Source organism: Mustela lutreola, chromosome 2, assembly GCF_030435805.1.
Source record: "Mustela lutreola isolate mMusLut2 chromosome 2, mMusLut2.pri, whole genome shotgun sequence".
NCBI classification, from domain to species: Eukaryota; Metazoa; Chordata; class Mammalia; order Carnivora; family Mustelidae; genus Mustela; species Mustela lutreola.
Window position 1 is genome coordinate 117791855 of NC_081291.1, and position 27154 is coordinate 117819008.

The 27154-nt window shown below is 40.1% G+C and overlaps 1 protein-coding gene and 1 long non-coding RNA gene across 14 annotated transcripts in view; one reads left to right on the forward strand and one right to left on the reverse strand.

Moving 5' to 3' along the window:
* LOC131824806 (uncharacterized) overlaps positions 1 to 27154 on the forward strand; it is a 79961-nt gene that overhangs the window by 10942 nt on the left and 41865 nt on the right. For 3 of the 12 annotated variants that reach the window (XR_009350990.1, XR_009350985.1, XR_009350982.1), the window contains exons 3-6: positions 10968 to 11077; positions 16906 to 17015; positions 17550 to 17622; positions 20042 to 20198. This is a non-coding gene — a long non-coding RNA (uncharacterized LOC131824806). Of the gene's footprint in view, positions 1 to 10967; positions 11078 to 16905; positions 17016 to 17549; positions 17636 to 20041; positions 20199 to 27154 lie in introns of all 12 variants that reach the window. The other 9 variants (XR_009350989.1, XR_009350993.1, XR_009350984.1 and 6 more) reach the window with 8 other exon arrangements.
* LOC131824801 (5-hydroxytryptamine receptor 3E-like) lies at positions 923 to 8612 on the reverse strand. Of its 2 annotated transcripts, none has more exons than XM_059163325.1 (8): positions 8528 to 8612; positions 6635 to 6801; positions 3328 to 3437; positions 2988 to 3157; positions 2503 to 2663; positions 1969 to 2173; positions 1618 to 1803; positions 923 to 1459 (listed from the first exon to the last, which is right to left on the reverse strand). In XM_059163325.1, exons 1-8 carry the CDS (start codon positions 8592 to 8594, stop codon positions 1230 to 1232), a joined length of 1296 nt encoding a protein of 431 aa, XP_059019308.1. In that variant the 5' UTR covers positions 8595 to 8612; the 3' UTR covers positions 923 to 1229. The 2 variants fall into 2 exon arrangements, with proteins under 2 accessions (XP_059019308.1, XP_059019309.1); XM_059163326.1 differs by having other exon boundaries at positions 1588 to 1803.

Sequence of the window (27154 nt, forward strand, 5' to 3'; positions counted from 1 at the left end):
TCCCAGAATCTTGGGATTATGATCTGAGCCGAAGGCAGATGCTCAACTGACTCAAATAGCTATAGTGCTATTGAACACTCAATAGACTACGGTATAATTCAAACATAACTTTTATGTCTACTGGGAAGTCAAAAAATTCATTGACTACTTTTACTGTGATAGTTGCTTTATTGTGATGTTCTGGAACCTAACCTGTAATATCTCTACAGTATGCCTTTACAATAGTGAAAAAGATAAATAAAAGAATCTACAAGTAAGAAATATGTCTTTTTTTTTTTAAAGAATTTTTTTTAAGGATTTTATTTATTTATTTGTCAGAGACAGAGGGAGAGAGAGCTAGTGAGCACAGGCAGACAGAGAGGCAGGCAGAGGCAGAGGGAGAAGCAGGCTCCCTGCCGAGCAAGGAGCCCGATGTGGGACTCGATCCCAGAACCCTGGGATCATGACCTGAGCCGAAGGCAGCTGCTTAACCAACTGAGCCACCCAGGCGTCCCAGAAATATGTCTTTTAAAATCCCTAAGTGGGGTGCCTGGTGGCTCCGTAGGTTGAGCGACCAACTTGGTTTTGGATCAGGTCATGATCACAGGGTCCTGAGATCAAGCCCTGCATCAGGCTCTGCTCAGCACAGAATCTGTTAGAGATTATCTCCCACTCCCTCTCTTTCTCCCAAACTTGCTCAAACTTGCTCTCTCTCTAAAATAAAAATAAATAAAATCTTTAAAAAATAAAGTAAAATGCCTAAGAAAATTAAAACTTCCCAGACAGGACTATTGTCACATTGGACTTGAAGGTAAGAGAATAGTCTGTTATGACATCAAAATTTTATCACAGGCAGAGGGATGCACAGGTGGTATTTTGCAACTATCAGTCCTGAATAGTTAATTTGCTATCTGAAAACATGATAAAGAACCAGAGATCTCTGTAGAATGATTTATTGGGACAAGTAAACAAGCAGAGGAGGTGGGACTGCTATGGAGAAGACATAGGGGAGTCTAGAACTTCAAGGGAAGACTGAGGGAAGTCTATAGAATGCAGATGCAAGAGGAAAATGTCTGGAGTTGGTTGAGACTGATCAGTGGGTCTGGATTGAGATGCATGGAATGCAACAGGGAACTGGTCATCTTTGGGCTGTGACAGTTGGTAGTCAACAAGGCAAAAACCTGACTGGTCTCTGGAACCCAGAAGCAGTTCTTCGCTGGAGCAAGAGCAGGAGCAGATAGACATCATGGCTAGTTGTTCCGGAGGACAATGGCTGTGACCACAGAGGTGGCCATGAGGAGCAGGTAGAGGCAGAAGGGCAGGGTGTCCATCCTGTGGCTGAACTGCACCCATAGGTTGACCAAGTGCTGCTTCTTAGTCTCATCTTCCTCCTGGGCCCTTGTTGATTGAGGCCACCCATTTAACTCTGCCTCTCTGGGACCTGACACGTTCCCCACCAACTCCACAGGCTCCTTCACACCTACAGAGAAACAGAGACTGAGTTAGGACCATGAAGTTCACCTGGGGAGGAAGGGGGACAGGGAAGGAGGTAGGAGCAGAGAAAAAACTGTGTGGGAAGAGGTAATGTGTGCAGTGCTGACCCCTTACCAGGCAGGTGGGCAGGGGGTAGGGCCAGACCTTTATTTCTCTTCTGGAGTGCAGTGGGGCAGCATTTTCTTGGCCTGGTGCAACAGAGGAGCAGAGAATGAAGCCACCAAGGCATGGGTGGGGGCTGGGTGGTGGCAAGGTGCAGCAGGTAGGTGATGAAACTGGTCTCCAGCAGGCTCACCACCATCAGGGACAGACACAGGGCAAAGTAGACACCTGGAGGGAAGGTAGGCCTACATGTGGGCCAGAGGCACCAACCTAGGACTTCTCTCTTCCAATCATATCCTGGAGAACCTCCTTTTCCCAGGATAACTCCCTTCCCTGAGCTAGTTCAGTCAGTCTTTCCCACCCTTCTTTTCCCAATGGCTGGAGAGGACATACTGATAAGGGGGGTGCCACTGGTGGGGAGTAAATCATTCACCATGAGCAGGAAGACATTGTAGCCCAGAAGAAGGGTTATCTTGAATGGGGCACGATTCCCGCTTTCTGCTGGGAGGTAGAAGCTGATGGCATCGATGGCAATCAGAAAGCCACTGGGCAACAGAAAGTTTATGATGTAGAGTCTGGGCCTGTGCCTGATGGCCACCTTGAGAGGAAAGAGAGGGAAGTGGATAAGGGATTTGGAGACTTCCAGGAATAGTAGTGATTGTGTCTCTGCCTTTCCTGTTGGTCTGATATCACTCTAAGATCTTTAGGTATGCAGAATGTAGCTTCATAATTAAGTATAGAACCTGCCATGGGCGATTAAGGCCAGAGAAGTGAGCTTTAGGAAAAAGAGCATGGCTGGGCAGCCAAGAGAGAAGGTTCAGGCCTGGCAGAAGTAAAACTGAAACTTGGGAGATACCCTCTTGATGGAGATTGTAGGTAAGAGTAGAAGCAAGGAAGGAAGGAAAAAGCAAGGGCCTCTGAACTTACATAGAACATGATCTGATCATACAGGCTGGTGCCCAGGGACATCTTTGGGGTGGACTTGTTGATGCCCAGGAGCTCCCACTCTCCATGGGTTTGAATGATGTCCTGGGATGTGTCTGCTATTTCCCACACTTCTTTCTCCATGCCGAGCAACATGTTCTCCACTAAAAGGGAGATCCAGATCATTTCCCAAGGATACAGTTTCCTGTTGACTCAACTGCACTCTCTTTTTTTGTCTTTTCATTAAACACATATTTTTGTGTATCTACCATATGGCAGAAACTTTGAAAGAGCTTAGGGTGGTAATCAACAAGATAGATTTCGGATCTGCCTTTATGGAAAATATTTAAACATCCATAGAGCCTTAATCTTTGCTCTACCCACACACCTTGGTCACCATTTGTTCATAATTTCTTAATATTTTATTTTTTGTTGTTTTATTGTTTTCTCTCATTCACCCACATCTCTGAGACTCCATCACAACTTACCTGTGTAGAGGAATGAGCTGAAGGTGAGTGTGCAGTTCTGCTGGTCAAAAGGGAAGTAGAAGATATCTAGGTTACAGATGCTGGCCACCTTCATGGGTTTCTTATATCTGATGCGACCTTCATTACTTACATATGCCGTGAGCCCTTTTGGGGTCTTATCTACATCCATGCTGTAAGAGAGATGGAGTGGGATGCAGGTGTTACAGTTTTCCCTCTTACCTTTCTGATCATTTCTCAGCCATTTAAGACCGCTTGTAGTGACTCCAATGGTAGATTGTAAATTCTACTGAGTCCAGAAAATGGGGCTTCCCTCTGCCTTTCCCCAGCCCTTTATACGCACAACTCAACGATGAAAATGTCTGGGAGCCACAGATTCTTGGTTGTCACACTGATCTTCGTGATGCCCTCACATTCCTCTGGGTTCCATCTGATAAATGGGTTATCCCAGACCTAGAACCCAGGTGTAAAAGAGGTGAGAGCCTTATATGAATTGAAGCTGTTTTTTCCTGTCCTTTGATTTTTTTTTTAAAAAGGTTATGAAATATTTCCTGCACATAAAAAATATATAAAATAATAAACATGTGTTTCTATTACTCAACTTTGTGGAATAAATATTTTGATAAGTTACTTTGGCTTTTTTTTCAATAAGTAAGAATTACAGATAGAATTGAAGCACTCTGCATCCATTTCTTCATAAATTTTGATGACTCTCCTTTCCCATTTCCATGAGAAATTACTGGTGACCAGAGAAATCCTCTCCTTTCTTCAGAAGGAATGAGATTCAGAGATGAAAGATCAATAACTTAGCACCTCTGAGCTAGAATTTCCCTAGTGTGAAATAAGGAGATTAGTAGGTATCAAATGAAATAAGGCTTATCAGTGGATTTTGAAACTGTAATGTTGTCATAGGCATTATGTATTAATATCTAGCATGGCTTCAGCTGTCTTCCAGACTGCATTTACCAGACTTTATTGCAAGGAGACCTTGAACAAGCCCTTGGGTTTTTTGAACCCAAGAGGCTTAGTGGTCTTCCACTCCTTGGCAGGTGCCAGGCACCACCCTCCCTTGTCTTTGGGATGACCTTTCCAAACTCTCTTTTCCAAGTCTGGCAATCTTCTTTGAAAACTGTTTTCTAGGATTGTCTAGTTCTGGGTGGGCTTGTGTGGTCTCAGGATGCTTTCAACAGCAGCAGTAGTTTGTGGAACCACAGCCACAACAGAGAGCTCTATGCACATTAAGCAAAGACTTGTACTAGATCAGTGCTTCTCAACTCTCACTTTGCATATAAAACACCTGGGGATCCTCTTGAACTGTAGATTCTTTTTTTTTTTTTTTTTTTTTTTTTTTAAAGATTTTATTTATTTATTTGACAGAGAGAGATCACAAGTAGGCAGAGAGGCAGGCAGAGAGAGAGAGAGAGAGAGGAGGAAGCAGGCTCCCTGCTGAGCAGAGAGCCCGATGCGGGACTCGATCCCAGGACCCTGAGATCATGACCTGAGCCGAAAGCAGTGGCTTAACCCACTGAGCCACCCAGGCGCCCCTGAACTGTAGATTCTGATTCATTTGCTTGGGTGACTAACTCATCCTGATTTGCTCAGGATTTTGTTGGTTTTTGCATTGAAAATTCCATGTCCTGAGAATTACTCAGTCTTGGGCATGCTGGGATGGTTGATCGTGCTGGGTGGGACCCAAAACTGTGTGCATTTCTTGGCTTCCAGATGGTGTAATCAACCAGTGCTGCCCATCTGGGAACTACACTTTGAGAGCAAGATTAGGTGATCATTACTATTATTTTTCTCCTCTTTCCTTCTCTTCAACCATGCTTTTCAAACTGGAAACTTACTTCATTTACTTTCATCTTCCCCTCTTTTTTTCTAATTAATGCACTTAAGATTCAAAATTTTTAATGTATTTCTTATATATTCTTATTATACTTTGGCTACATTCATAGGTTTTCATATGCAGAGCTCTTCATTTCTCATTAGTTCAAAATTTCTGTTTATTTATTTTATTTTATCTTTATTTTTTAAAGATTTATTTATTTGAGAAAAAGAGAGAAAGTGAAAGAGAGTGAGAAAGATCACATCAGTGCACACGTGGGGGGAGAGTCAGAGGGAGAGGGAGAGGGAGAGAGAGTCTCACGCGGCTCTGAGCTGAGTGCAGAGCCTGATGCATGGCTCAGTATCATGACCCTGAGATCACAACCTGAGCTGAAACCAAGAGCCAGACGCTTAATTGACTATGCTGCCCAGGTGCCCCTGTTTTATTTTCTCTTTAGCCCAAAGTATTTGGAAGTTTAATTTTAAATTCCCAAGAAATAAGGTTTTCTTGGGGAGTGCTATCTTTTCCTGATTAGTTTCATTTTTTTGTATTGTGATTAGAGATTGTGGTCTAGATAATTTCTGCTTTCTCGACTTTATTGAGATCTTTGTGGTCAAGAATATGGTCAGTGTGGGACAATATTCCATTTGTGTCAGAAGAGATTATGCATATTCATTGGCACAAAGTTTATTAAATCTAGTCCCCCCCCCCTTTTTTTTTTTAAAGTATGCTCCACACCTAGCGTGGAACTTAACATGGGGCTTGGCCTCAGGATCCTGAGATCAAGACCTGAGCCAATAACAAGAGTTGGAGACTCAACCAATTGAGCCACTCAGGCACCCCCTAAATCAAGTTTCTTAACTGTGCTGTTAAAAATCACAATATTTTTATTCTTTTTCTACTTGACTTTTGAAAGGAGTATATTGAAGCCTCTCACTGTGATTGTAGATTTTTAAGTTTCTCCATCATGTGTTTCTTTCTTTTTTTAAAGAAGATTTTATTTGTTTATCTGAGAGAGAGGGAGGGAGAGAGAGCGCACAAGTTGGGGGAGCAGCAGGCAGAGGGCAGGGAGCCCTATGCGGGGCTTGATCCTAGGACCCCAGGATCATGACCTGAGTCAAAGGCAGATATTTAATGGACTGAGCCACCCAGGTGCCCCCATCATGTGTTTCAAAGCTATGTTGTTAGGTACGTAAAGGTCATAATTATATCTTTGCTTAAAATCCTTTCTGACTATTAATGAAGGGAGAGAATAAACAGAATTGACCATCCAGCCACAGGAACGATGACAAGAGCTGTAGTTTCTCATCTTGTCAAAAGAATTTCCTGTTTCCCGTGTGATGCTGCTAAGAAGTCTGTCCATTCCTCCCACTCCCCACTTCTATTTACCAACCCCCAAGATATGTCAAAATGGTGCTATGATCAAGGCCAAGATGTAGGGCAAGGACAAAAGCTTGATTAAAACAGATGTTTTGGACCATGAATGAGAGTTCACAGGAGGACTTCTTAACCCTGGCTGTATCTTAGAATCACTTGAGGAGCTTAAAAATACCAAAGTCTGGGTTTCATCCAATCAGAACCTCTGGGAGCAGAACCTGAACAGTGATATGCAGCCAGCGTAGAGAATTGCTGGCTAAGAAGAAAAGAAATTCTCTTCTAGTGCTGTTAATATGTCATCCTGCTGAACCAGACATAGTTTCTCTGAGATTCTCATTGGGCAGATTCCAGATAGCAATGAGAGAGGAAGCTGAAATGTGGACAAGGGCTTTTGAGCTTGCCTTGCCAGGGTGGGAAAAAATTAAGGGCTAGAGGTATCAGCACTCACCGCATCTAGAATAGCAGACATAGTGAAGGAGATGTTGACTAGGGTGGGGATGCTGAAATTGGTGACTGGACGGAAGGCCTTCCTGTTGAACACTGACTCCAGAACAGTGGGATACATGCCATCCTGGGAAGACCCTGAGCAGTTGTTGATGAAGGTACTGCTCCTTCCTGTAGAGGACATAGAATGTGTGAGGAGAGGGAGAGAAATCTCATGTTGCCTATGAGAGGGCCCTATGACAGGATCGTGGGGGTAGCCTGTGATAATAATGATAGCTAATATTTATTGAGCATTGACTATGTCCCAGGCATAGTCTAAACCCTTTCAACAAATTACCTCATTTTACCCTCCCAGGCCCCTATCAGGTAGAAATTATTTTTATCGTTATGTAATAAATGAGTCAACTGAGTTTCAGTGAGAGGAATTAAATTCCTGACATCAAATATTTAGGGGCAGAAACTGGACTTGATCTGAACCCTAATTTGTTTGATGCTGCTGCAGCATACACCCCCATTGATGAAATAGAGATTGGGGGAGGGAGAGCTCCAAGAGAGGCCCAGAGGCTGGGTGCGGCCCACCAAGGCCAGGGAGGATGGGTTGGGCTAGAAGGCAAATGATGGAAGCTAATGTGGTAAGCTGAGTTAGGGCTCTGGCCTTCTTCCTAACCTTTCTGTTTTCATGCAAAGCATGCCCAAATCTATATGCAAACCAAACCCTGGGACAGTGATAGCCATTGGATAGGATTCTGTTGGGGGGTGATGCCCAAAGAGAATGTACCTATTTCACTTTCACTGCCCCAATGTTCCTTCCATCTCCTTATTTTGCTGCCCAGTCTTCTATCATTTTTCTAGTGTGAGGCTTTTGTGGTGTTGCCTTCTCCTCTTTTCTGACTGGTAAATATTCCAATTCTCTACTGGTAGAAATTTGCTAGAGTTACAACAAGCTGGAATGAGAGAGAGGGCTGTGTGCCAAGGACATTGAGCCTTATCCATTCCCAGAGTCACGGTGTTCTCCAGACAAATCCTTAAATCATTCTATGAGCAATGAATTTTCATTTGTCAAGCATGGTCTGTGAGTGACTAGAGGACCATTTCTAATGTTTTCTACTGAGTAGACTAGGTGTACAATTTATTCCTCTTTCTTGTACTGGCCACCTTTGGTTCAGCCCTCCCCTATTTCCCCCTATTCAGAAGTTACATGACAACCTAAGGGAGAGAGATGACATTTATTGATACCTGTCAAATGCCGGGCAGCCACTGTGCTACTCACTTCTCTCATTGCATCCTCACAACTCTGCAAGGTAGGTCCTATTTTACAGATGAGGAAACGAGCTCAGAGAAGTCAACCAATTTGCCCAAAGTTACATAAGGAGTCAAGTGAGGGACCAATATTCAAACCCAGGTTCATCTGTCTCCAAATCCCATGTTCTTTCCACTCTACCATGATCACTCCTTGAAAGATAGGCTTACTCCATCTTCACTCTCCACCTCTTACCCTCTGGCATCTTACTAACCTAGGGAACTTGGATCTTGTAGGTGGATGAGGAAGTTAAGGCTAAAAGTGAGCACTTTGCTGCAATGGGGTTGGTTTCATAGCTGTGGGGAAAAAGAATCATATCTGTGTATAGAAAGATGGGTGTACATTTAGGTCAAATGGAAAAGAAGACAAGCAGGGATGGTTCATGGGAAGAAAAATGGAAGTGTTCCTGTGTGGCACATCTCTGGAAGGATATTCTCTGTCTTTCAGAGATGTAATGTCTGTTCAGGCATTATTATAACAAAATTATGAAATAACAATGCCCATTTTAGATCATCTCTAGGAGTTGGAGATTTGTAAGAAGTTTCTAGGTGTTTACAGAGAGTCTTCACTTCTTCCCTGTTGTTGCCCCTTTCTTACCTTGAAGCAGAAGATTGAGAACAAGGAAGAAGGGGAATCTCTCTTTCTGGAACCAGCTTCCTTCCATCTTCTTTGTCTAAATTCATCTCCAGGAGTGTACCAGCACCCGGGAAACCACAGGAAAAAGGATCAGAGGCCACACCTAGAGTCTGATTTTGAATGCTGATAGCATTGGTTGACCACTGACATTTGTTACCTTCCTGGGAAGAGAGTTCTGGTTGTCTTTTTCTTGCCCATGCCGGAGGTTCTGTTTGCTGTTAAGACTTCCCCTCTTCTGTATTTCACTATAATGTTGAGTATGGTTGTGTATTAGCTGATATGTACCACACTCAGACCTTTGTGTGATCTCTCAATCTGAAGACTCATCTCTTCAATTCTGGAAAATTCTCAGCCCTTTAAAAAATAGTATATTCCCTCTACTTTTTCTCTTATTAGATATATGTTGCATCATTTCCCTTTACCTTATATGCCTTTAAACTCTCACATTAGTTTCCCCACTGCTGTTGTAACAAATCATAAACTTAGTTGGCTTTAAAAAACACAGATTTATTATTTTACAGTTCTGTAGGCCAGAAGTCTGAAATGAGTCTCACTGAGATTTTGCCAGGGCTGCATTTCTTCTGGAGGCTCTAGGAACAAATTCATTTCCTTATATTTTCCAGTTTTAGAGGCTGCCTGCATTCCTTGGTTCATGGTCCTATTTTTCCATCTTTAAAGCCATCAACATTAACAAGACTTTTTACACTGCCATCTCTCTGCTTCCCATGCTCTTCTCTCTCCTTTTTCACTTTTAAGAACCCCTATGATTACAATAGCCTGACCTGGATAATCCAGGATTCTCTCCCTCTATCAAGGTCAGCCAATTACCCAATTTAATTCCACCTGCAACCATACTTCACCCTTTTCCATTTGACATATTCACAGGTTCCAGACATTAGGATGTGGACATCCTTTGGGGACCATTATTCTGCTTAACAAACCCTTCTTTCATATTTTCTATCCATTTGTCTATGTCCCTAGTAATTCTTTCAGATCTACTTTCCAGGTAAGTTTTCTTCTTAATTATATTTAAACTATTGCCTAATCTGTCCACTGAGTTTTTAATTTCAGTGATTATATTTTTTGTTTCTGTAAGTTCTATTTGGTTCTTTTAAGAAAACAATCTTTTTTTTTTTTTTTAAGATTTTATTTATTTATTTGACAGAGAGAGAGATCACAAGTAGGCAGAGAGGCAGGCAGAGAGAGAGGGAGAAGCAGGTTCCCCGCTGAGCAGAGAGCCCCAGGCAGGGCTTAATCCCAGGACCCTGAGATCATGACCGAGGGCAGAGGCTCAACCCACTAAGCCACCTAGGTGCCCCAAAGCCAATCTTTTTGGTTCTTTTCTTTCTTCCTTCTTCCTTCCCTCCTTCCTTCTTTTCTTCCTTCCTTCCCCCCCCCCTTCTTTCTTTCTTTCTTGTTCTTTCATTTTGGTTTCTAATATTTCTTTAGTCTTTTATTATTTGGAACTGTTAAAGCAAAACCAAAATGGAGATCACAGTTTGAATATATTCCTAGACCAAACACTCACAATAATGCAACCAAAACTTAAAACTATCATGATTTCCCCAAATTCTTACTCTGACCTTAAACAAAAGTTAAGAGTTCTTCATGTCAGCATGACCTTAAAGCTTCCTAGCCATGGGGCATCTGGCTGGCTCAGTTGGTGGAGTATGCCCCAACTCTCAATCTTAGAGTGGTGAGTTTAAGCCCCACATTGGGCGTAGAGCTTACTTAAGGGGAAAAAACAAAAAGCAAACCTTCCTAGCTAATTAGCTACAGAGTAAGCCTGCGGTGAAAAAGAGTGTAAGGTTCTAGTAACCAGTCACAATAGAAAATGCACTCCTGCATTTCATGCTTTATAAACTGAGCTGTAACTGCTGAGATTTTAGTTTCTTAACTACTTTGGTTCAGAAGTCTCCCTATTCTCCAACAGTTTGTTCCTTGCTCAATAAAATATCCATATTAAGTAGAACTTTCCAAATTTTCTTAAGGTAGAGCGTATTTGTTTTACATTTCCTTTCTGATTGTTTTATTATATCTAGTTCTTGGTATGCTAACTATTTTGCTAGCTTTGTCTTATGTGGTTCGTTTCCTCATGATTTGTGACTCTTGACTGTACAGTCATCTTCAGTAAGAGGTCATTTCAGTGGGAGTTTCATGTGCTTGGGTTGTAAGTTTCCCTACAAAGAAAATTGTCATTTGCCTCTGACATAGCCTTTGGATTTTTACCAGGTCCAGTCATTTCTTTGTGTGTGTGTGTGTGTTAAGAATATCCCACATCACATGAGTAGTGCAAATTTAGACTCCATACTGATATGTGACACAGGCTTGGTGTTTCAGTTCCTTGCATATGACCTTTCCTCTGTACCACTGGCCTCAAGTCTTTGGCTACCTTTTTTAGTCTGAGATGGAGGAGTGGATGGCCAACTCAGAGACATGTCAATCTGCAGTCTACTTGCTAATGATGTCAGAAGATAAGCGATGAAAACCTCATTTGGAAAAAAAAAAAAGGTGAGAATATGTGTCTTTAGGTAATTTAGAGGTCATTTATTATAAACTAACTTTCTTTCTTTCTTTCTTTTTTTCTTTCTTTCTTTTGCCAGAGGATGAGATAGAGAGAGAGAGCACAAGCAGGGGGAGTGTCAGGCAGTAGGAGAAATAGGCTCCCCGCTGAGCAAGAGCCTGACATGGGACTCGATCCCAGCATCCTGGGATCATGATCGGAGCCAAAAACAGACACTTAACTGACTGAGCCACCCTGGCGTCCCCATTTATTATAAACTTTAAACCAAGGTGGATTTTTTCCCCCTATGTATCTTTGATCAGTTGTCATCTGAACATGTGAGTTTTTTTTAATTTAAATTCAATTAGGCAACCTATAGTACATCATTAGTTTTTGGTGTAATGTTCAATGATTCATTAGTTGCGAATAACATATTAACATTTCCAGTGACACCATCCCATTATTTCTTGTGCTATCCTATTTTATGTTTGAACAAAACTTCTGGTTACTGGAAAGTTTTTTTAAAAGTCCAAATTTGCATTCTTATAGCTTTCACCACTGGTGTAATTTCAGCCCAGAAGAGAATAAAGAATAAGTTATTTCTTTAAAAAAAAATTCTTTATTTTTTATTAACATATAATGTATTATATAATGTATTATTTGTATATACAGGTTTGTGAATTGTCAGGGTTACACACTTCACAGCATTCACCATAGCACATACCCTCCCCAATGTCCATAACCCAGCTACCCTCTCCATACACCCCTCCCCCCACAGCCCTCAGTTTGTTTTGTGAGATTGAGAGTCTCTTATGGTTTGTCTCCCTCCAGATCCCATCTTGTTTCATTTTTTCCTTCTGTACCTCCCAAAGTCCTCACGTTGCCTCTCAAATTCTTCATATCAGGGAGATCATATGATAATTGTCTTTCTCTGATTGACTTAATTCGCTCAGGATAATACCCTCTAGTTCCATCCACGTCGCTGCAAAAGGCAAGATTTCATTTCTTTTGATGGCTGCATAGTAGAATAAGTTATTTCTATCTTCTGATAGAATTTTGAAATATTTTTGAACTTTGAAATATTTCAAGACAATTATCATGTGAATGGGGTAATGTTTAAAAATACGAAGCCTGTGAAATTATCAGTCCTCACTGTATCCTTCCGTCACACATTCATCTACCTCCTTGCAGCTCCAGAAATCAGTTTCCTCTGTAACCCTTCTGCTATTATAGACCTGGGGGAGAGAAAATGTTCTTCCCAAAAGAATATGACTTATGGAAAATCTCTGCTGCAGTAGAAGGGGATGAAATCCTTCTTCCGGTCTGATAGAATATGGGACAAAAGAGAGAGGGCAGTAAGTGATAACATTCACATGTGATATCACACACACACACACACACACACACACACACACATTGATTTTCTGCTGAAATCTGTGTGTGTGCATGCATATGTGCATGGTTGGGAGGGGGCTAGGTAGGTTGAGAGAAATGGGGGAAAAAAAGTGCCAAAAAAGCAGAGGAGGCTTATGCCCCATCACTCGTTTGGGATCCAGGAAAGAAACTGCTATTCCCTGTAGCCCCAGACTGGTATGTGGAAGTTGCAGAATACAGAGTTGTTAGGCAGAGAGAGGGCCTGGGTTAGCACTCCTGCCTCTCTTCTGGTCCCTGTGAAATATGAAGGGAACCGGAAATTCCTCAGACAGATGAAACATCTCTGCCGTAGAGGCTTTGCAGTGGACTGTCAAGGCCAGATGGAGGCCCTGTGTGCAGCTCAGAGGGGTCTACAGCCTTAGCAATTGTGGAGGTGGAACCAAGCCAGTGAAGGAAAACTATCAGGGCCAAGACACTAACAAAGAAATTGCCAGTGACAGACTGTAAGCAGCAGGTGCCATCAGAGCACCCAGCAACAAAGAGACAAGGGATGTCACCATGGAGACAAGAGAGGACTCACAGTACCTACACAGGCTGATTGGAGACCCCTTTTCTCCCACTGCCATGAGGTCACAAAAGCCCTGAGTCTACTACTTTGAGAATCTAATGAAAGTTAAAAGACCTTTTGTCCAGCCAGAAAAATGTTCACATGCACTAAATTTTGCATACAGTTTCAGGGTTCACAAGTCATGGACTTTAACTTAATATCCCTTTCTCAGAATCAGTTAAAGAAGTATATAAAAGAGAAGAGGGGCTTACTTTGGTATACTTATTGATTTTAGTGAAATAGTGATCACTATATTGTGCTCTATAAGTCATCTGTTTAAGATTCCATTTAAGAGTTCTGCTGAAGATTGAGGTCAAACTTTACTGACTTAATGTTTTTGGAATTTACCCCTCCCCCCCAAATTTTAGAAATAAGGAAAATGTTTGTGCTTTCATCAGATACTCCTTTCCTCCATGATTCGTGACTATTACTAACTCTGGTTCTGAAATTACATCTGCAGACTCATTTGTTAACCTTTGATGAAAATCATTCAGGCTTAGAGATGTAAAATCTCTTAAATTAGTTGGGTGTCTTTTTCCTCTTTCCTTATATTTGTTGGTATTCAATTCTTTTGGTCATTTTTGCTTATCTCCGCTCAGCTTAATTATTCTGCCTAATGGAAAAGACAAAAATCTCTTCGCCTTCCAAAAGACACGTGAAAAAGTGCTCCACATCACTTGGCATCCGGGAAATACAAATCAAAACCACAATGAGATACCACCTCACACCAGTCAGAATGGCTAAAATCAGGAAACAACAGATATTGGCGAGGATGCGGAGAAAGGGGAACCCTCCTACACTGTTGGTGGGAATGCAAGCTGGTGCAGCCGCTCTGGAAAACAGCATGGAGGTTTCTCAAAAAGTTGAAAACAGAGCTACCCTATGACCCATCAATTCAACTACTGAGTATTTATCCTAAAGACACAAATGTAGTGATCCGAAAGGGTGCATGCACCTGAATGTTTATAGCAGCACTGTCCACAATAGCCAAACAATGGAAAGAACCTAGATGTCCATCAACAGATGAATGGATAAAGAAGAGGTGGTAAATATATATATAGGAATATTATGCAGTCATCAAAAGAAATGAAACCTTGCCATTTGCAATGATGTGGATGGAACTATAGGGTATTATGCTGAGTAATACTGTCAATTGATTGACTGAGTGAAATAAGTCAATCAGAGAAAGACAATTATCTTATGATCTCCCTGATATGAGGAATTTGAGAGGCAGGGTGGGGGGGGGGTTGGGGGTAGGGAAGGAAAAAATGAAACAAGATGGGGGATCCGGAGGGAGACAAACCATAAGAGACTCTTTTTTATTATTTTTTAAAAGATTATTTATTTATTTATTTGACAGAGAGAGATTACATGTAGGCAGAGAGGCAGGCAGAGAGAGAGGAGGAAGCAGGCTCCCTGCTGAGCAGATAGCCCGATGTGGGACTCGATCCCAGAACTCTGGGATCATGACCTGAGCTGAAGGCAGTGGTTTAACCCACTGAGCCACCCAGGCGCCCCCATAAGAGACTCTTAATCTCACAAAACAAACTTAGGGTTACTGGGGGGAGGGGGCGTATGGAGACAGTGGTTGGGTTATGGACATTGGGGAGGGTATGTGCTATGGTGAGTGCTGTGAAGTGTGTAAACCTGGTGATTCACAGACCTGTACCCCTAGGGCAAATAATACATTATATGTTAATAAAAATAATTAATAAAATAAAATCTCATCTCTTCCCCATGGATGACTCTTACTCATGTATGTATTCTATTCTGAATATATCAAGACATTATGGCAGGAAGAGTATCGACCTTAGAATCAGAAAACATAGATTCAAATCCTGGCTCCATTACATACTAACTGTTTAAATCTGGGGAAAGCTCTTAAATTCTGAGTATTTGATCTCATCGCCAAATGGGGATAATAATACCTCCATTATAGGTTTTTGGATGGTGATTAAAGAGCTGGCGTTTGAAAAGTTAGTTCAGTGCTAGGCATTTTTCATAGGCACTGAGTAAATACTCTCCTTCCTCATTTCAGCATTATTCTCAAGCACTCACTTATTCTGGCCATTAGCCTCCCTTTACTTTTCTTACAAGTTCATGCTACCCTTTTGTTTTTGTTCTTGTTTCTGAGTCCCTTCTTCTCTTGTTTGCGTAAATCCACTGGAGTATTTACTCTGTACTGGGGGCGCAGTGCTCAGAGTCCAAGAGATTCCTAGTAGCCTATTAAATGGTTGAGATTTGGGGGGGTGGCTGGGTGGCTCAGTCAGTTAAGTTCTCAGTCAGAACTCAGTCTGCCTTCAGCCAAGGTCATGATCCCCAGGTCCTTGGGATCCAGCCCCAGGTTAGGCTCCCTGCTCAGTGGGGAGTCTGCTTCTCCCTCTACCTCTCCCCACCTCCAGCTTTTGCTTTCTCTCTCTCTCTCTCACATAAATAAAATATTTTTTAAAATAAAATAAATGGTTGAGATTTGGGAAAAAGTTATTGGCCCCAAATATAAAAAGAAAATCGAAAAATCAAAATTAATACATATTTAATTAAATGTCTAATAACCTGAACATCATCAGGTAGCCTATTCCACTCTTACATTGTTATAAATAGCCCCACAAATCTTTATCCACAATTCTGAAAGTTCTGATAATAAAAATTTGGGGGGAGGCAGTTTAGGGTGAACTGATTTGGCAGCACAACTAACCTGAACAAACATGTAGCTGTTTATGATCTGTATTTATTCCTCTTAGTGTGACTATTCATACATCTTTTTTTTTCCTGCAGAAATAGAACTGTGTTTGATTATGAATACTGTCCCAAGCCCCCGTGGAAGCATTATGTAGTATATGGTATATGCAATCTATTATTTTAAATCTGAAAAGTTTTGAATTCTGACAGCATATCTACCCAAGGGAATTAGATCAAGAGGTTCGTTCTTGAGTAAATAATATGTGAGATAGGAGTAAGTTTTCATATGTTTACTATAAAGTGTGTGTGTATGTGTGTGTGTTTGATTCCAACATTAAGTGAGATGCTGTAAGTCTCTCTCAGTGGGTGGGAGGGAGAGCGAGAGAGTGAGTAGGAGCATGTGCGAGGATGGACAGTACCCTTAAGAAAACCACACTTAAAAAAAAAAGATTTTATTTATTTATCTGAGAGAGAGAGAGCCAGAGAGACCATGAGTGAAGGTGGGTGGGTAGGGGTGGGTAGAAGGAGAAACAGGCTCCCTGCTGAGCAGGGAGCCAGACCTGCAGGCTGGATCTCGGGACCCTGAGATTATGACCTGAGCTGAAGGCAGCCCCTTAACCGACTGAGCCACACAGGTGCCCCTAGAATATTCTTTTTTTTTTTCCTCAGAATATTCTTAATAATAGTACCTACCACTCTAAGTTATCATGGTGATTAAATAAGATAAGCTTATGAAGCATTTAGCACAATTCCTAGCACAAGGTAAGCAGTAAATTATGATTAGCTATAGAAAGAAGTTTGTGCTTCAGTGGAAAACTACATTACCTATAGCACACCCTTCAGGGCTCTCTGATTCTAGCCATGTTTCTTGTCTTTCAGTGATTTTGCGACTCTTGAAAGTTGTTAAGTAGCTGATAGATAGGTGAACTTTGTCCTGTTAGAGATGCAGTTAACTTCCTCCCTATGGAAATATCAATTTTGTCTCTATTTGCAATTCATCTCAACGTTCCTTTATTCCATATAAATATGTGTTCTTTTGACTTTTCCTTTGAACTAGTTATTACATCTGCTTGGTTCCCTCATATCATATGAGGAAAACAAAAATCTTAACACATATTCATTTTTATAACCGTGAGATTCATGATTTTGTATATTTCTGAAATTATCTTTTAACAGTTTTGGAAGTTCCACCAAATGCCCGATGGAGTCCCCTGACAGAACCAGGTAACATTCATCAATCTCACCAGTGGTGTAAACCTGGGCACATCTTTTTTTGGCTTCCAGAGGTGAATGCAAAGAGGCAGTAAGACTTTGGTGACTCTCTGTTTTTCCAAATTTTAATTTTGTTTTCTACTCATTTTGTTTTCAGTTTGTTTTATCTGATAAATTATTCCTTACTGGAAATTTGGCTTAATGGTCTGACAATTTGATGATTTCTGTAGATGGGTTAATGGGGAGTAGACAGCTTGTCCTGTTGGCTGAAAAGTGTCAGACTGGTTTACTTATCTTTTCTGTTTATATGTTTGTTTATTTTGAGTTCTGATCAATTTTCAATGAATTTATATCCACTGTGGACAGAACAAGTCTTTTATATGGACCATAGATTTTTGTAATTTTGTGTCTACTCTTAGCCTATGGCTGAGATTTTAAAATATAAGCTCAAAGTTCTATTTGCGCTTATTTGTCTGCCATTATGTCTATAGTTCAGAAACGTTTTTACCTCTCATTGTATGAAAGTGAAATATTTTCTATCTCTAGATGACATTACTAAATTTGATTATAAGGCCTCTGTAAGGATCTCTGTTCTGATTATTTTGTAGAAATAAGAACAGATATAAACCGAATATTCCTCATTTCAGAAAATAAGGAAGTATGTCAGCTTGAAGATGATTGGTAAGAGGCTTAGGTAACGTAAAGCTTTGGACTGACACTAAATTGAGTTAATGGATATTTATTGGATGTTCAGACCATTTCTAATCTGAAATACTCATTGCTAAACATCATTTTAAGTGTATATATTTTTGCTTCTTCGTTTTTGTTTTGTAATAACAGCTGACATGTATTGAGTACATAGTTCTATAACATTTATGAGAATTACTTCATTCAATCCTCAAAACAACCTTCTGAAACTGGAACTATTAGTCTTCTACTTTTTAACTTGCCCAAGGTCACCTTGTTAGTAAGAAGCAGAGTTGGAAGGTGAACCCAGGTAGTCTGACTCTAGAGAATGTGATCTTAAACATAAAGCTGAATTCTCTTTGGGCAGTCCTACCATTGGCTAGGCTCTTGAAACCCCTTTGTAAGTTTCTCCCCTTGTTTGTTATGATAGGCCATATATTTGTTTTTGTTTGTTTGTTTGTTTTTATTGAGGAATATCTGACATATGACACTGTATTAGTTTCAGGTATATAAAATAATGATTTGATATTTGATATACTGCAAAATGATCACCGCCATAAGTCTAGTTAACATGTTACCATACACAGTTATAAATTTTTTTTCTTGTAATGAGAACTTTAAAGATCTATCCTCTGAGCAACTTTCAAATATGCAGTACAGTATTACTAACTGTAGTGACCATGCTGTACATTACATCTCCATGACTTATTTATTTTATAACTGGAAGGTTTTGCCTTTTGACCCCCTTCACCCATTTCACACTCCCTTGCTTCTTACTTTATATGCTATGAAGGCAATATAAGCGTGTTCATTTTTTCCACTTCGGAAAGTTACAAAGTCAGTGATGCCTATGGCTATAGAATGCTGGGTTATGAGCTGTGCTAATCTGATAAAATGCTGAGGTGGGACATTGCACAGTCATGCCCTCCCATTCTCACAGTGTGAGAAAGAAATAAGAAGCAGCCTCTGATGTCCAGAAGTAATCTAACACTCACAGGCCATCTGTTCTTTTTTTTTTTTTAAGATTTTATTTATTTATCAGAGAGAGGGGAGGGGAGAGAGCAAGCACAGGCAGACAGAATGGCAGGCAGAGGCAGAGTAAGCAGGCTCCCTGCCGAGCAAGGAGCCCGATGTGGGACTCGATCCCAGGACGCTGGGATCATGACCTGAGCCGAAGGCAGCTGCTTAACCAACTGAGCCACCCAGGCGTCCCCATCTGTTCATTTTAAACCATCTTATGGAATACCAACCTCAGACATGATTATCCTGAGACCAAGATAGAAGAGACAAAACAAGGCTGCTTCATAATTTTGTCTATTCACATATAAGATACCTATATAAAACCACAAAATACCAAATAAAACTCCTCTCTTGCTAAATGAATGGCTATTATTTCTTATGCAATCATTCCTTTGATTTCTGACAGTATTCAATTTTGAACAGATCCTTGCTTCTTTATACTCTCCCAAACCACCCAAGGGAAGACCAAATCCTGTAACAATTTCTTTTTAATTATGTTTCTTTGAGAGAATCCCATGATTACCTATGATTTTTGTTCTTCCTTGTTGCAATGAGTAGTAAAGGCGGCTTGTTTAACTGCATGTATGTTTTTGCTGGTCTTTGGCAGAAGGGTCTTGGCAAATGGAGTGGTCATTTTCCCCACATTCTTGGCACTGCCATATCCTCAACTACTACTTTCTTCTTTGTTGGTCTAGAGAAAGTCCAAACAATTGAGCATCAAAACAAATATTGATAATAGTGGATTTAACTCTTCGAAAGACATAAGGACCCATGAATATGTTCTGATATAAATGAGTAAAATAAAAGGGAAATGTCTACTTTACATTAGAGTGCCAATGAATAAGCATTAAAGAATTGATGGAACTAGAAAATAATGATTTTGTAAAGATCCTTAAATATGTAATTCATACAAGAATCATTCTGATGAGGAACGGGGTAATTACACAGTCTCAAAGCATCTTTCTGCAGAATGCTTATTAATTACCTATTAATTAACAAGCATGCCATACTTGCTCATTATCTTTAACTACTAATTAACTACTAATTTAATTAACTACTAATCAACTAATTCATTTAACTACTAGTTAACATTTATATCATCAGTAAAGGGACATATTGGCATTGTGCACTTCCTTGACATGCTGAGAAGAACCCAGCATCACTTCTGGGGTATTTCTGCAAAAAATGCATAAATTATAAGTAAATGTTAGACAAATACAGGTTGAGGGACAATCCTCAAAAAATAACTGGCAGTACTCTTCACAAAAGTCAAGATCAAGAAGACAAGGAGATTGAGAAACTGATCCAGATTGAAGGAGACTGAAGCTAAATGCAGGGATTTTTTTTATTTTTTTTTATTTTTTTTTAAAGATTGTATTTATTTATTTGACAGAGAGAGATCACAAGCAGGCAGAGAGAGAGAGAAGGACGCAGGCTCCCCGCTGAGCAGAGAGCCTGATGCAGGGCTCGATCCCAGGACCCTGAGATCATGACCCGAGCCGAAGGCAGTGGCTTAACCCACTGAGCCACCCAGGCACCCCAAAATGCAGGTATTTCTGGGCTTAATCCTGCATCTATAAAAGACATCATTGGGACAAACGCAAAATTTGAATAGGTCTTATAGATTAGATGGTAATCTTGGATTGATGTTAATTTTCTGATGTTGATGGTTATACTGTGATTGTATAGTAGAGTGTCCTCGTTTTTAGGAAATATGCACTGAAATATTCAGGGTTAATGTGTCATCAATTCTGCAACTGTTTCTTAGAAGTATACACAACTGAGGAATCCCAGTGAAGGGTACACAGGAGCTCTTTATTTAACCACATATTTAATTTGAGGTTTTATTTATTTATATGTTAATAATAAAAAATAATAATTTAAAATATTATTATTTGAGGTATTATTTTTATTTTAATTTAACCTCATTTTTTTAAGAGGAAGAAAGGGAGAAAAAGCAAAAATAAGTCTAAAGTTTCTGCATGTGTCCTCTTTCCTTTAAGTTAGAACTGAGTCATGGGGTATTGGCCTCCAGGAGAAGGCAGCAGATCACTTGGTTAAGTGGTTGGAGACTTTGGTCACAATTTCAGTTATTATTTCTTTTTAATATTAGCAGCTGGTCACATTTTTACTTGTTAAATTTGTATCTAGCCTCTTCTGTGCTTCAACTGGGGATTCATATCACTGATCTATGTAGTTTAATTAATATACAGATATTTAGGATTTACTTGAGACTTACTGAATCTCTTGACATTCTTGATATGTTCTTGGTGTATTCTTAAAAAAATCTTGGTATATATGTGATATATAAAGTCAGGATTATTATATGTTATGTCTCAATATCTTTTCTTTTTTCTTTTTAAAGATTTTATTTATTTGACACACACACACACACACACACACACACACACAGAGCACACAAGGAGGGGGAGTGGCAGGTAGAGAGAAACAGGCTGCCAGCTGAGCAGGGAATCCTGATACAAGACTCGATCCCAGGACCCCAGGATCATGACCTGAGCCAAAGACAGACACTTAACCTATTGAGTCACCCAGATGCCCTTAGATTGACTTTATTATCTTGTTTTGCCTGCCAGAGAAATAACCCAATTTCCTTATCATTTTGCATAATTCTTGTAATGAATCCTTATCTGCGCTTTCATTTTTTAAAGTTATCAGTAATAAGCTAGTAGACTAACTACAACCATTTAAAATTTTTTGTCATATACAGGGGCTAAGTTGTTTAAGTGAACAACTCTTGTTGTTTTAAGTTGTTTAAGTTGTCTAAGTTGGTTAAGTGAACAACTCTTGATCTCAGCTCAGGTCTTCACCTCAGGGTCAAGAGTTTGAGCTGCATGTTGGGCTCCACACTGGGTATGGAGCCTACTTTAAAAAAATGGCTAAGATGGTATATTTGGGGCACCTGGGTGGCTCAGTTGGTTAGTTTCTGACTCTTGATTTCAGCTTAGGTCATGATCTCAAGGTGGGATCAAGCCCTGTGGCAGGCAGGCCCTGTGCTGGATGTGGAGCCTGCTTAAGATTCTCTCTCTCAGGGGCGCCTGGGTGGCTCAGTGGATTAAGCCGCTGCCTTCGGCTCAGGTCATTATCTCAGGGTCCTGGGATCGAGTCCTGCATCTGGCTCTCTGCTCAGCAGGGAGCCTGCTTCCCTCTCTCTCTCTCTCTGGCTGCCTCTCTGTCTACTTGTGATTTCTCTCTGTCAAATAAATAAATTAAAAAATAAATTATCAGGTTTGTGTTAAAAAAAAAAAAAAGATTCTCTCTCTCTCCCTCTCTAAAAAAATTTTTGTTTGTCATATGCAGATAGTTTTTTATTTTATGCTTCCCGGAAAGCTTTTCAATCAACTATAAGCCAGAGTACTTCATTTTCCACAAAGGAATGTTCCAGAATTCTGTGGAAAAGGACTATACCAGAAGCTTTGGGGTACAGGTTTCTGATGACATTGCTTTTTTTTTTTTTTTTTTTTTTTTTTAAAGATTTTATTTATTTATTTGACAGAGAGAAATCACAAGTAGATGGAGAGGCAGGCAGAGAGAGAGAGAGAGGGAAACAGGCTCCCCGCTGAGCAGAGAGCCCGATGTGGGACTCGATCCCAGGACCCTGAGATCATGACCTGAGCCGAAGGCAGCGGCTTAACCCACTGAGCCACCCAGGCGCCCCTCTGATGACATTGCTTAAACAATTTTGAGACCATACTGGTGGACTGAGCCAGGATTTCTAGAACTGTAGAGAAGCCAATGCGTTCATAAGACTGCTAGCCCAAGATCCACTGAAACAAGAACTAATTACATAGGACTGATGAATTGACAAAGGGTGATTACTGTTTTTGCTTAAACTATTACTTATATTTTCATAATGTCTATTTTCTGGATATTCAAGGAAGCCCCTTTTTTTCCCTCTTAAGCTGTCTATAACTCATAACAATTTAATAATTATAACTCTGCTTTTTTTCATACTCTGCTTTTGTACACTGAAATAAAACATTTGTGAGTGATAGCTTGTTCTCTTTGCCTGAGCCCTCTAAAATTTGGAAACTTTTATTGAATATTCTTAATTTCATCACAATATAACTATCATATTTTCATGACAATATAGTTAGTGGCATAGATTCAGGAAGAATCTGTCTTTTTTACCAGGACATAATTGGAAACACTGGGTATGCAACCAAGGCCTTGCGTGGAGTGTTATATTTGAGAACGATGCTCCTTTAATCAGATATGGCCAGACATATCTAAGGAACTAGGATGACTTTATGCAGCCAATGCTTACAAACCCTTCCAGGAAAATTGGTTAGTATCTGACTTAGAAGGTTCTCAGCTTCTGGGTGGGTAAGGTCACTTTCTTGTTAGACCCAGGAATCTTAGGATATTTGGGGAACTTCAAGAAGAGACAAATTCACCAAATGGTTACCACAGCTGAATTCTGGTGTTGAGTTCTTGGTGCAACTATCTAACCTTAGAGGCTTTTAAAAGTAAATTTGAGATTTTTTGAGAAGACTTTCAGCAAAGCAAGTTTAAGAAGACCTAAGTGGCAAATTATTACTCTTATTGCACCAATGTAAATAGTGAAGTTAGAGACCAGCCTTATTTGTGACCAAGAATAATCTTCCTTTGTTCCCTGAAACAAATAATACATTATATGTTAATTTAAAAAATAAAAATAAAAAAGAATAATCTTCCTTTGAGATTATTTTGGATCAAAGTGAGGAGATTATAGGGAAAAATGTGTATTTCAATGAGGAATTATGCATTATGTCTCTCTCTGGGCTATTTATGAACTCTTTAAATTGCTGGTAACTGATGAATATTGCCAATGACAAAACCAAACAATTAAGAAGATTGATTTTATTTTAGGCTCCTGTAGCAGGGAGATCACCCAGATTCATAGAGAGTATCTTGGCAGGGTAGTGTTGCCTTAGACCTTTAATAGAGAGAAATGGACAAGTTAGAGGTGGAATGATTTACAGTTTGAACTGTTTCATAATCAGAAATCTCAGTCAATTAAATAGGATATGTTTAGCTCTGGGTCTGACTCCTTTCAGGATATAAACAGCTCTAATCTCAATTAATCGTTCATGTGACAAAGAACAGGGAGTTGGAGGATCTATGTCTTGCCTTTGCTGGTGGATTCAGGCAAAAGGGGAAAAGTGTGTTTGGTCTTGTCACAAGTAAACAAGGGAGACCACTGTAAGGCCTATGGGAGTCAGGAGAAAGTGTCGTCACTTTCAGAACACAAAAGGGTGGTGGGATCTCAGAAAGGTAAGGATTAGGGAGATTTCTTAACCGTTGGTGTTTTCTGGGAACACAGGGCTCAGCTAAAATTCAACATTGTCAGTATGCAAACTCTGCCTTGTCTTTTAGAGTTCCAGTAGACTTAAAACCTCTATTTGCAACTCAGTATCTCACTCAGTATAAATCTGTGCTTCTTGACTTTTCCTTTGAACCAGTTATAACGTTTGTCTGGTTCTCTCCTAGTATATGAGTTCAATCAATTCTTCAATATGTATTCCTTTTTGTATTTGTGTAAGAGTCATGATTTTTCTTCTTTCTAAAAATTGTCTTTAAACAGTGTGACCCACATAGCTTATTCAGATTTCACCAGTTACACATGCATTCATTTGTGTGTGTGTCTGTGAACAAGCCAGTTTCTAACGGTCCCATTGAGAGGTCAGGAGATCCTGAGAACTATGCAAAGTCTGAAGGCTGGTGGATGCTACAGTGAAGACTGACACTTAGAGGTTAAGAGTTATCAAATACAGTGAGGTGGGATGAACCCTTTGGTGGAGATCATTCTGGATTCAGAGTCTAGAGCTTAGTTTATTCAAGAATTATTATTTCTGCATTCCTTGGCAATGACCTACATGTATTAAAACATAGGGGTAAGAGTTAGACATAATTAGGTTTAAAATGGTTCTATCATTTACTTGCTGTGTGATCTCGGGGAAGGATCTTAACTTCCTTCTAACTCGTGTCCCTATCTGCAAACTGGGAATAATGTTTACACCTAACCCATAGAATTGTTGTGAGGATAAAATGAGATAATGAATGTGATAGACTTGGCATACAGAAGGTACTTGGTGGTAACACCCAGGTGGCTCGATCATTTAAGCATCTGCCTTCAGCTCAGGTCACGACCCCAGTGTCCTGGGTCAAGTCCCAAATCGTTCTCTTTGCTCAGCGGGGAGTCTGCTTCTCCCTCCACCTGCTGTTCCCCCTGATTGTGCTCATTCTCTCTCAAATAAATAAAATCTTGAAAAAAAAGAAAATTTTCTATGTCCAAAACAATGAAAGGCCTAAAATAACAATCTTTCATTCATGAAAACTGTAGAAGCCACTACATGTCTATTTTACTTCAGACCCATTAATACTCAAACAGAGTTCTTGTCCAGTGAGAACAGATAGAATAATAGTTCATCAACTTGTCAATTTCAACAGTCAGTCAATGTGCATGTTTATATGTATTCTTTGGTTTATTTGTTTTTGCAACTTTCATATTTCTTTCCATGTAACTTTTTTTTTTTTTTTTTTTTAAGTAGGCCCCATATCCAGTGTGGAGCCCAGTGTTGGGCCCAGTGTGGGGCTTGAACTCATGACCCTGAGATCAAGAGTCAGACACTTAACCAAATGAACCACCCAAGCACCACTCATGTAACTTTGTTTTTTAATAAAGGCAATTCACTAAGTCTATGAACATAATTCCATTTATAGGTTTTCCTGGGCCTCTTCACATTTACAAATCACCTGACAATGTGTCCAAGTTTTAGTCAGGAAAATATGGATAATGTAGTTACACTCTGTGTAGTATGCTCTTTTTTTTTTTTTTTTTAATTTTTTTTTCAGTGTAACAGTATTCATTGTTTTTGAACCACAGCCAGTGCTCCATGTAATCCGTGCCCTCTCTAATACCCACCGCCTGGTTCCTCCAACCTCCCACCCCCCGCCCCTTCAAAACCCTCAGATTGTTTTTCAGAGTCCATAGTCTCTCATGGTTCACCTCCCCTTCCAATTTCCCTTACCTCCCTTCTCCTCTCCATATCCCCTTGTCCTCCATGCTATTTGTTATGCTCCACAAATAGGTGAAACATATGATAATTGACTCTCTCTGCTTGACTTATTTCACTCAGCATAATCCCTTCCAGTCCCATCCATGTTGCTACAAAAGTTGGGTATTCATCCTTTCTGATGGAGGCATAATACTCCATAGTGTATATGGACCACATCTTCCTTATCCATTCGTCCGTTGAAGGGCATTTTGGTTCTTTACACAGTTTGGCGACCATTAGTATGCTCTTCTGCCTACATCCCAAGGTAACCATCTCAGAAGGGTATGAGTAGGGTGCCCACTAGAGGGCAGTGTGGATCTGCCAAAGGGCTGACAAACACTTTGCTTCAAGACTTCATTTCATCTTTACATATCACTAAGGACTTGTTAATTCAGGAGAGCTAAAAATGAGGCATTTGTAAACTAAAATTTGCATATTACTCAATGTCCTCCAGATTCCAATTTGGCATTCTACTATGATCCTGCAGACTGTGAGAAAGTCACAAAGCTCCTACCTGTTTCTGGAGCTTTTGCTGCTGCTGCTGCTGCTTCTTCTTCTCCTTCTCCATCTTCCTCCTCTTCCTCTCCTCCTCCTCCTCCTCCTTCTTCTTCTCCTTCTCTTTCTCCATCTCCTTCTTCCCCTTCCTCCTCCTCTGCCTCTTCTTCTTTTTAAGATTTTATTTATTTATGACAGAGAGAGATAGCAAGAAAGGGAACACAAGCACAGGGGAATTGAAGAGGGAGAAGCAGGCTCCCCATGGAGCAGACAGCCTGATATGGGGCTCGCTCCCAGGACCCTGGGATCATGACCTGAGCAGAAGGCAGACACTTAACTGACTGAGCCACCCAGGCGCCTCTCTGGGGCCTCAGAGTGCATCAGCAGTGGTAGAATTGCTATTCATGTTCTTTAATCAACTTCTAGCTTTTTTCATCATCTATTCAACCTCATGTGGACTGTTTGATTCTTCTCTTCAGAGTGTTATTGTGATGCATTTGCATCAAAAGTAATTTTGCTATGCATTTCAGGTGTCTATCTCACTGTTGAAGTGGATATATACATATTCCCTCAAAATCTGCTTGTGTAGTGATACTGCATTGGTGACATGGTTTCAGAGAATAGAAACTATTTAAATAACTTACAATATCAAGACAAGTGATGTAAAAGTATTACCTATATTAAACTTTATAGAACATTGTTTTATAATTAAATGGATAAACTCATGGTCTCTCATATGGTATATAGTAAGTATGTAGTAAGCAATTCTAGCAATAACTTCTCTGCAACTTTTATGTTTCTTTTTAGTTCTATATTATCACCTGTTCTTTTTTGAGTAAGGCTATATATATGGGTGAGTAAAATAGTTTTTGAAATCAAAACCATCTCAAAGTTTCTGTTCTAAACCCTTTGAGTGGATTATAAATGTTTGCCCTCACAATCCTTAAACATTA